The sequence below is a fragment of the Aphis gossypii genome, chromosome X (genome assembly GCF_020184175.1).
Source record: "Aphis gossypii isolate Hap1 chromosome X, ASM2018417v2, whole genome shotgun sequence".
NCBI classification, from domain to species: Eukaryota; Metazoa; Arthropoda; class Insecta; order Hemiptera; family Aphididae; genus Aphis; species Aphis gossypii.
This window is the reverse complement of record NC_065533.1, coordinates 39,389,247-39,400,659: the sequence shown is the minus strand read 5'-3', so window position 1 is coordinate 39,400,659 and position 11,413 is coordinate 39,389,247. Positions and strand designations below refer to the sequence as shown.

The 11,413-nt window shown below is 21.8% G+C and overlaps 1 protein-coding gene across 1 annotated transcript; it reads left to right on the top strand.

The window, feature by feature from the left end:
- Positions 1–35: 35 nt before the first annotated feature.
- LOC114129435 (WASH complex subunit 4) lies at positions 36–11,103 on the top strand. The gene is made up of 20 exons (XM_050206160.1): positions 36–169; positions 242–350; positions 1,624–1,748; positions 2,203–2,368; positions 2,428–2,600; positions 3,541–3,765; positions 4,008–4,247; positions 4,319–4,504; positions 4,792–4,890; positions 5,101–5,334; positions 5,547–5,879; positions 6,333–6,449; positions 6,716–6,872; positions 6,935–7,089; positions 7,149–7,328; positions 7,454–7,694; positions 7,832–8,049; positions 9,046–9,223; positions 10,583–10,776; positions 10,838–11,103. Exons 2-20 carry the CDS (start codon positions 314–316, stop codon positions 10,904–10,906), a joined length of 3,327 nt encoding a protein of 1,108 aa, XP_050062117.1. The 5' UTR covers positions 36–169; positions 242–313; the 3' UTR covers positions 10,907–11,103.
- Positions 11,104–11,413: the final 310 nt, after the last annotated feature.

The following is an 11,413-nucleotide window of genomic DNA, read 5'->3' as shown; positions in this document are numbered from 1 at the left end:
GCGTCTGTAATGACACCACTCTCTCTCTCCACCATCACGAATAGAAACGGTATTTGTTATTGATAAAAAAATATGATAAAGTTATCTTTTTTCTTATCAATAGATTCTTGATTCCAGCCGAGTCGTGTCCAAGTTCGTTATTCCAGACGAATGAATTTTGGAACTAATCGTAAATCAATGAAGATTATTATTATATAACAAATCTGCAATACGTAATAACTTAAATATTTATTTTTACTAGGTATTCGAAGAAAAATTGGATTTTTGTTATTTTATTGATGTTTAAATTTTATGTTTGACAACATTTTTAAATATGTGGAGTAATTTAGAAAAAAATAATAAATCTGAAGGTAAGTGAACAATTTAAAATTTACATTTTAAATCATCCATGAAGAATTTATTTAAGGCAATGTATAATATTTCATAACTTTACCAGAATTATGTTTTTCTTGAAATCAATTAACCATTAATGCTATACAAAGTTAATGAATGAAAATTAAAAATAAGACACAAATCAATAAGGTAAAATAATTTTTTTTTTATAAAAATATAACATAGGTACTATTATTTACATACTAATATTCAGTGACAAGTATAAAAGGTACCTTCAAAATTCCACCGAAATGGCTTATTTAACTGTATATAACTTTTCGGTTGTACCAGCTATCAATTCTATTGAATTTTTTTTTATTTTTTTGTTTCTGTTTTCTTGTGTATTTAATTCATAACAAAATAGTGTAGAACACTCTAAAAAAGATACCCAGTTTGCCTTTATTAAACCCAGAAGAAATAAATGAAAGCTTTTATGAAGATTTTATGTCAATAGTGCTAAGGAAATCTATAGTTATTTTTATGGTAATTTGGTGCATCTTATATTGTTTAAACAAACAACTAACATTTGAAAATGATTACATTTATTCAAAACTTAGCTGTGCACAATTCACTAAAATAAATTGTAACATATTTTTGTTTTCACGCGTATTGAATTTATATTATAAACTGATTAATATACAATAATAATACATAAATTATTTTGATCACAAATTAGTAAATTCATAAAAACTTATAGTTATTATGAAATGAAAAAAAATTATTTACAGCTATTTAAAATAAAAATGATAGAATCAATTAAACTGATACATCAGATCACTATTTAAAAATATTAATTCCTATTGGTGATTGTATTGTTTTATTTGCTAATTATGTAATTATACTTATTATTTAATATTTTGTTATTGTTTTTCTGCCATAGGTACTTTATACCTAGATGAAATTGATAGCCAGCGTAAACTACATAATAATTTACAAATGTTTGGCAAAATCGATAAAACCCATACTTAGATCTTATAAAACAATTTAGATATATTTATTTATTATTTATTCTTAATATTTATAAATATAACAGACAACTTGAACTGTGTATTTTGTAAACTATATACATTTTTAATTTTTCTAAATAATATTTAATATTTATGGGTTGGATGAACAATCATTAAACATTAATGAATCAATGGTTAGGCTAATGCTTCCTTAAACATGAATAGTCCATTAAATTGATATAAAATATGAATACAAACTCTTGCTTACAGTATAAGATATTTAAAATAGTTTTTATTTTTTTAGATGTAGTAGCTGGAAAACAAATTCAAACATACAAGCATTTATTAAATAGTCATACCGAAAGATTGGAAAAAATACATATTTTAAAAAACACTCTATTTATTTTTAAGTCTCCAGTAAATATAAAGGTAAAATTTCTTGTTTTAATAAAATAATTGTACCTATTATCTTATAATTATAAATTACATATTGATGAATAATAATTTGTAGGTACCAAATATTAAGTTAAAAACTTGAAATTTGTGAGTAAAAAATACTTCTCAATTAATATTAGATGCATACTTGTTATTTAATTTGCTGTATTAAAATATATTTATTTGCACTTAAGAATTTAAAAATGTGGTTGAATCTAATTAGAGATAATTTATTGATTTAACTAGGTAAAAAGTTTCAGATAATACTATTTTGAATATTATAACAACAATTTTTATTAAAAGTTAATCTATAAACATTGAGTTTGAAATAAGTGAAATAATTAATGTGAATCCAATTATTGCATAAAAACGACATGAGTTTAGTTATAATATAGTATATCATGTGCTATATTCTAATATATACTTGGATATACTTTTAATATTTCAGGTTGATGTTACTGACAAAGTAACAATTGATGATTTATTGGACATTGATAATAACGTATTAAGTACTATATTGAAGATTTTTGCAACATTAAACTCTGAAATTGTTTTTTTAAAAAATGATGTTAAAGTCAAATTATTTAATTCTATACTTTATTATGAAGAATGTGGTATGAATAACAAAAGTAATAAAAAATAGTATATATATTTAGTATTATTATTTATCTAGATGAAGATGTATCTATTGAAGGATTAATACCAGTTAAAATAAGCAAATTTCTACAGATTTTATTAGAACTTTCAAATTTTGTTAAGCATTGTGAATATTTGCTGAGTGAAATACATTGTCAATTTGTCAATATTTTTGAGTTTCAACTAATAACTGCTGATATTCATTTCCAGGTAAAAATAAAAATGTTTTATATTAGTTAATTTATCATAATATTTTACTACCATTATTTTTATTATCTATATAGTTATTAAATTAGTTATATTTAAACCAAGATTGTTAAGTACATATTTTAGTTTTCAATTGCTGATTTCAAATGAGTCACAGATGACATATTGGACAATATTAATTTTTCAATTTACTTGTACCAAGATCATTGTATTAAAGATCTATAAGGTTATAATAATTACTAGTTAAATAATAACTTTTGCTTAAATTCATATATTTATTTTAAACATAATACAAGGTTATAGATATCTGTATTTTATCATAATATTATGCCAGGTAATATAAAATTTTCCATAATATGTCAAAACATTAACCTAATCCAGATCTAGTAGACAGTTTCAATAGTTTCACTTATTTTCAAATGTATGCAAATTTAAGAATAAAATAAATTAAAAGTATATGATTATTTGTTATTAAAATAACAGAAAAAATGGTAAGATTACTATATTATAAATCATAATATTACACTTACTAATAAATAATAGAGCAGAGAATTATTTTGTAACCAAGTAAATTTTTTTAACTTATAAAAATAAAATTTTTGTTTTTTAGGTCATTGCTTAAAATTGTATGTTGAAATAAATAGACCACAAAAATTAAAAAAAAAATTTTTTTTTTTAATGCTAGTTTTCTACTCTTAATAGATGTTTGATCTATTTATATAATGTATTTAGAGATTACGGTGGTGTTCATCATTTATTGCTATTTACAATAATAGTCATAATAACAATTATTAACTTAGTCTTTAAGTTTTTTCTGGCACTCAAAATTTTTTTTAATTATCTGAACCGCCATAGAATTTAATTGTCGATTCCTGGTATAGTACATTAAATTCACAGCCATACTTATCAACAATAAATTGGTATTATTAAAAATAATTTTCAGGGTATTTTTGAATATATTGGTGATTTACTATATATTTTTGTTGAATTGGATAAACTTATTATATCACAACCAATTTTGCAACAACATTGGGTTCAATATCGAAGCACTTTAAATACCATTAAATTAGATCCATCAAAATATGATTGTAACATAAATGATATAATTCAACTGGAAAATATATGCAATGATATTGAATCAACCTTATTATCTGGAAATATATTTGAAGTAAGTTATATTTGTATGCGCATTAAAGTTTTTATAATTCAATTTAACAAAATAACCTAATCTCATATTGATTATTAATTGATTCAGTTAAATTTATAAATTTAAATAGTGTATTTTAATTTATTTGTTTTAAAATAGCATACGATTATTATTTGTGATTTTTTTTTAGTATTACTATTATTTTAATTATTTTATAGAAATGTGTACATATTAAGTATAAATATAATTTTTTTATTCTTCAGAAAGTATTAACTTCAGATTTTAATGGAAAAAAAGAAATTCAGTCCTGTGATGATTTTGTGAATGAGTTTAAGCTATACTTGAATAATTCTGTACTGCTATTAGGACAACGTGCTTATCAGAAATCTAACAATCTCCTTCTAATATGGTCGCGTATATGCTCTACTACGGTATTTTACACTTATATATTTGGTGTTTTTGACAAGAAATTACTTAAACAATTTACGGATTTATTGGAAAAGGTATGTTTTATTTTCTTATTTTTAAACTTAAATTATACTAAACAAACAATAATGTTTTACTGAATGATTAGGTAAATCACCTCCCATTGGATGGTAATTTAGTATGGAATCCAGAATTGTTTGTATTGCGTTTCATAGGTCATTTAATTAAACCTAACAGTATAAGAAAAACGGAAGAAAATTTGGAAAAATGTAGTTTGGAATTAATAGATATAGCAAAAAATTTTTCAAAAACTACATCTAATTATTTGCAACAGGTAATAGATATTGATTATTGATATTTTTGTATTATAAATATTTAATTACACACCCTGATATGTTGTAAGAGATGCTTGGATATATCATATATTCATTTATATAAATTGAAATTGAGAGTTAATGTATCATATAAATTATTATAATAATAGTATTATAATTGAATATAAAATATCATATGGCAAAATTACTTTAACTATGCCATGATCAACTAATTAAATAGTAGTAGAGTTTTAAATCATTAATCAAATGTATAAGTATTTTATTATTATTATTATTATTATTTTAGGCAATGATTTGGCTTACAAGAAGTGAACAAATAGAGATAATACACTTTCACGCCTCAAAATTAGACTATATGTATGATATTTGTAACTTCTTAAGTGAGGTAATTTTTTTCAGGCTTTGTCCTGAATAATTATTTTTTTTTTTTAAGTAATATGTAAGTTAAACTAAAAAAATATTTTATAAAAATCGCATTTTATTATTATTTTTAACTTAAATAAGATTTAGTTTATATTAATTGTAGGTATTGAATATTTTTAAAATATATAAAGTCTAATTTGTCTCAAGTTGAATTAATTTTGTATTTTTGTAGGGTATTCAATTGTGCACATCCATTAAGAATACTGTAATAACTTTAATGAATCTTCACAGTACACTCGGTAAACCATTAATTAAATCTAATGTAATATTAATCTGTAGATTAATTGAAACAATGAAAAATATTAGTTATGTTTATCAAAACAATCATATTGTAATGGATAAATTAATAACAGATATAATTCAATATTATGAATTTTTATGCCTTTCTATCATTAGCCAAGTTAAAGTAAGCACCTTTATATTAAATAAATAGTTCATTAGTCATTATTTTAAAATATATCATAATTTGATTTGATATTGTGTATATTTGCACTTGTTTAATTTAACATTTAACCATTGATTTACAAATTATTTAATGTTTTAAGTAATTTTCAGTATTCTTAAATTGAAAAATAATTTTACAATATTTTTATTTTTTTGTATAATCAATGTTTTTAGATTTCATGTGCAGATGATAGAAATTTTAACACAAAAAATGTAGACAGATTGTCGTCTTTAGAAGTATCTGAAAAATTATTGCATGGACCTTTTGTGAAAAATCGACCGTTGTTAATAAAACTTGCTTTAAATACAGCCATTGGTTTGCAAGCATTTCCAAAATCCCAAGTATTGACTATAACACAACATTTAAAGAAAATAGAACTCTTACAATCATTGCAAGATGAAATAAAAAGTATTTCAGAAATAAGTTGTATGTATTGGCATCGAGTTGTTTTTCCATTATATTTTAAAAATATAAAAAAACAACACAACCATTTTAATGGTTTGTCGGTATGTTTATTATAATACTATTAATAACAAAATTAATTGAAATATGTTATCAAAAATATTTTTTTAAGACAATTTGAACCATAATTATGTATTATTATAACTGTAATGGTATTGTAAAACTATTCTTAAGAGGCTGTGTTAATAGCCTGTTATATGGGTGTATGATTTTTTTAATCACTTTTTATTCTGTTTATTATTTAATAATTATAAATGGACAATGGTAAATTATTTTTTATAAATGCATAAAAAATAATATAACAATTTATACAATTAAATGTTCATAATTTTATTTTTTATCCAATTAATTACCATTAATATTTAAGGATCAATATTCAAATGTCATAAAATTATATATTTTTTAAACATATTTAGTATTGATGATTTTATAAATTATAACTATCACAATATTAACTTATATATTTTGATTAACTATTTAATTATATTTTCATGAAGACAACATTTGATTTTTTGAAAGATATTTATGAAGTGACATATTTTAGTGACAAAAATACAAAGCAAAATATATATAGTTCATTCATAAATGAAATTTTTGGTTACTTAAATCATCAGGTAATAGTTTTTATATTTAATAATTCAATAATTAAATGAACTCAAAAAAAAAATCAGAAATTTAAATTATTTAGTTTTTTTTTATTAATATCCTAATTATAAAGTGTAATTTTGAACAATCTGCATCTTTTCATTTATTTAAAAAAAAGTTTCTTACGCTTGAATGTACATACTTACAAATAAATCTATTTTTTATCTGAATTTTTTTTTTCGTTTAGTTCTTATTCATAAATACAATTAATACATTTAACTATCTTGTTTATTAGATTTTAAAACCAATGAACCCGTTAATTGAAAATGAACTACGTCTTCATGTTATGACACATGTTCATTGTACTAAAACGATACTCAATCAACCGGCCGATACATATATGATAAAACTTCAAAATTTGCAATTTTTGACTAGTTTCATAGATACTAAAAGTATATTAAATATTTTTGTTGTGTCTTAACTCTTTTTAGTAAATTATTTTTATGTGTTATAGATAGAGCAGAAAATTACCTGAGTGAAACGTTTTATGATTTAACCGCTGTTGCTCTACATGATTGGCATAATAATGGTGTAATGAGAACATTGGCTAAGTACAAATTAAACTTGGAGACGATTGATGATAAATTGCCAAATCATACACTTGAACAAGTTTGTTGAAACGCTATTAAATATCTTATATTATGTTTAAAAAATAATTGTATTTATAGGGTTTAGATGTACTGGAAATAATGAGAAATTTAAACTTATTTATTTCCAAATATTCGTACAATTTAAGTAATCAAATATTTATTGAAAACTATAGCACAAGTAAACACTTGAACACGATAAATATTAAACATATTAGTAATTCTATTAGAATTCACGGAACTGGAATAATGAGCACTACAGTTAGTATATATTTGTATTATGTAATATATATATTGTATATTGAATAAATCACATTAGATAATGAAGATTTCATAAATGACATGTTAGTTATCTATATTCTGAATAAGATTTTTTTATATTTAAGGTTAATACAACTTACCAACTTCTTTGTGGAAAGTTAAATGTATTGTCAAAATATTTGTATGACGAGCGTGTAAAATCAAAACTCAAAAAAGAAATTACTTTTTTACATGAAATCCAAAAAACCAATAATATGTTATATCCATTTGAACGTGCAGAAAAATTAAATTCAAGTATGAGAAAACTAACATTGAATACAAATCAAAATTACATTGATCAATTTAGAATTCTTGTTACCCACATAGGTAAGAAAATTCATCATAATTTAAAATATAAATGTACTCGTATATCAATTAACAACTAATTCAAAGCTTGTTTTCCTTTGTTTACTAGTATTTATTCAAAAGCATAAAAATATTTTAAATAACTATTTGATTCTCAGGCAATGCACTTGGTTATGTACGATTGATTAAATCTGGAGGTCTTAATTTTTGTTCAATTGCATCTTCATTTATACCAGATTTGAAAAAAGTGATGCAATTTGAAGAAAGTTGTAATGATTCAGGATTTACTAAGAACTGTTTAATTTCTGGACATCACCTTGATAATGTTGTGCGTAATATTTGTCAAAATATTGCAGAAGGCACTAATTATTTTAAAGTAATTATACTATTTAAATGCTGTTAATTATTTATTCAGATTCTTAAGAGTCTTGGTAAATTATTTTTATTTTCAACAGATATTGGGTAAAAATTTATGAAGTATCTAATGTATTATTTAACCTTAGGAATTAATAAACCATAAACTAAACTAAAATTAGGAGCATAGGCGTAGTTAGACTTTTATTGCAGGTGTTGCTGAAGTATTCCAAAAGTTAAAAAAATTTTATTTTCATTTGTTTACAATAAATTTTACATTGAAAATTCAACACTAATAATACATTTTTTTGTTGTACTACTATTTAGTATTATAATTTATAATTATTATTAAATACACATGTTTTTCTTTTATTATACTTGAATAATATTCAGCATAATGTATAGCAAAATAATTAAATTTAATCCATGTATAAAATTTTAAACTGTTAATTTTACTGTATCAAATGTTTATTGTGTGGAATAATATTTTTAAATTTATCATTTATATCATCATATACAATTTGTGATGTAATTTTAATTTAATATTTATCATAGAATTCTAATTGTTTTATATTTTAAACCAAGGTTCCTAAAAATTGATATACCAGCCTTTATAAATAATAATCTAAAATAAAAATTCAGGTTTGTTATAGCACACCCAGAAACACCCATAAACACGTCTATGATCAAGAGGGAATACATTTTTAAGTATGCCTACCTTATATGTTTGGTCTAAATCATTCCTGACACATATGTTACAATATCAGTCATAAATTATACAGTTTGATGTTTGGGTTGAATTAGAATACCAGATTTTAATATAAAATACTTCAGTTAAAACTAAAAAAATATATTACTTTGTACATTAATTTTTAAGTTCTATAAAACATTCATATGTTAATAGTATAGGGTCATATTACTATTTTTGATACCAAGTCTTAATAATTTTTAATTATTCCAAGTATGCTTATCTTTTAACCTGTGTCATCAAATAAAATTATTTTATATTATCTTATAGTTATTAATTGATGTCTTCATTCAAGCTATGGGTAACAGTAATAATTCACATTTACATAATTTCTACATAATTATTCCTTCATTGACATTAAATTTTATTGAACATTCAATTAATTCCAAAGAAAAAATGTATAAGAAAAGCAAAGGAGCAATGTTTACTGATGATGGTTTTGCCGTAGGTAAGGATATTAAAAACTACTAGTATGTTAATAATATTAAGATTTATTTTATATTTATATTTCTCTATATGTAAATACTTGAAATACTAAGTTAGTTAGAAATTAGAAAACTACAATTTTTAGTGTAGGTACTTTAAATAGTTATTTAATTAATAATTGTTTCATATTATAAAATTGTTGTTTATAGTATTTATAAGATATTTAATCTAATTTATGGTGTTTTATTAAAATGTACTATCATGTACATTACTTAGTTATTTCCTACAGCTCATGATACTAGACTGTACTATAAATTATAATAATGATAACCACTGTCTTTTGGTGGTAAATAATTGTCACATATTTGTTATCTTTTTTACATTGTATTGTATTTAACTAAGTAACAATATCTGTAATAAAATAACAATATTAATTTTAACGAAATACAAGAATCCACAATATGGCCATATTTTGTGAAATTATAGTATTTTTGTATAATTATTATAATATAAATTATGATAAGTTATTTATATTATAATATTATTAAAGCATGAAACATGAACATAAGAATGATTGTTTGAAAAAAAAATCAATAACTCAATTTATTACTATAGATTAAGTTGAGAGAATTAAAAATGTTCTGTGCATGATATTATTAAAAGATATTTTGAAGGTTAAGGATTTTTGCCTTTCTTATTTATGGAAAATTTTCCAGTTGTTAAGAATGTTTAAAAATTGCATACTTTTTAATAATTAGTATCATAAATAATTATAGTGCAAAAATAAATAACAAAATAGAAAAGTAAATAAAAAGTCATCATTATTTGTAACTATAAATTAATTTTTAATCATAAATCTCATATAATATATAATTAATCATTCTAAGTGTCGTCAATGGGTGGCTTCTTATTCAACACCTCACTTCTTGTTATTTCTTTTAGCACATACATTTATTGTGCATTAGCGACAGGGACTATTTTACTTCATGCTAGTTTTAAAATATTCTTACATACCTACTTAATAAGCGAGAAATTGTTTTCAAACAAAAGTAAGACAAGATTAGATAATTTTATATCATATCATGCACTGAAAGTCCTAAATTCTATCAATTGATTTTTTTAGTAATAAATTGAGTTATTGATTTTTTTTCAAACATTTATTCTCATATTTTATGCTTAAATAATATTATTATATAAATAACTTATTTGTATTATAATTACTATTGTTATTTCATGAAATACATCCATATTATGCATTTTTATTGACATTTATTATTAGGATTAGGGGGTTTCATTATCTGGAGTTTTTGATAAGATTGATTTTCATTAAATGGATGCAACATACAAATGTAACATAAAGTAAATGGAATGTTGTTAATAGGTGTTGCATATTTACTACGTATACTTGGCTTAAACAATGAATTTGATTCATTGAAGTGGTTTCAATCAGTATCTGAAAATTATGACGAAAAATTAAATGTACTAAAAACACAAGAAATAAATGCTTTAAAAGATGATGCAAAGTTACAACAACCACTTAGTTTGTCTTATACAAGGCTTCAAGTTTATTATAAAGTAAAATATAAATATTTATTGTTTTACTTGAAACAAATTCTTAGTAGCTTGTTGTTTTCAGGAGTTCATGCTGTTATATTATAACATTAATAGTGCAAGGATATTTTTTCAGTCCAGAAATATTAGTTAATATACATAAATATTGTATTTTATGAGCTAAATGCTTAATCTTTTATAATCATTTTCAGATGTTATGTTTGGTTGTTAAATATTTTATTTATATATTTATTTACATACTCTTTGTTAACCATAAAGTTGTGCTTTTATAATTATTAATTATGTTGTATTTTTATACCTATTCAATAAAAATTTTATATTAATCATCAATTTAATATTGTATTTTTTTACTAAAATAAATAATCAGTAATATGTTAAATAAATAAGTTTGTTAAAATTCAAATAATATGGAAATAAAAATAAAAATTAATAATATATAAGTATAATATTTTATTAACTCAGCTTCTTTTGTATCATTAAGCTTAATGCTTTGTAAAACAATTTCAGTGCTAAAAAAATAATGAACTTTGACACTAAAAAAACTGCACTGAATTAAACCATTCTGCTCATATATGATGTATGTATCTTAGAAGTATGAAACAATCAAATATTTTTTATAAGAATTAAATACTTCTCTATA

What these genes read in the sequence shown, in the direction of transcription:
- LOC114129435 (XM_050206160.1), top strand. Translation starts at nt 314, where the DNA reads ATGTGGAGTAATTTAGAAAAAAATAATAAATCTGAAG. An exon ending in AAAAAATAATAAATCTGAAG is followed by an intron (nt 351 to 1,623) that starts GTAAGTGAACAA and finishes TTATTTTTTTAG; the next exon opens with ATGTAGTAGCTGGAAAACAA. An exon ending in TATCTGGAAATATATTTGAA is followed by an intron (nt 3,766 to 4,007) that starts GTAAGTTATATT and finishes TTTATTCTTCAG; the next exon opens with AAAGTATTAACTTCAGATTT.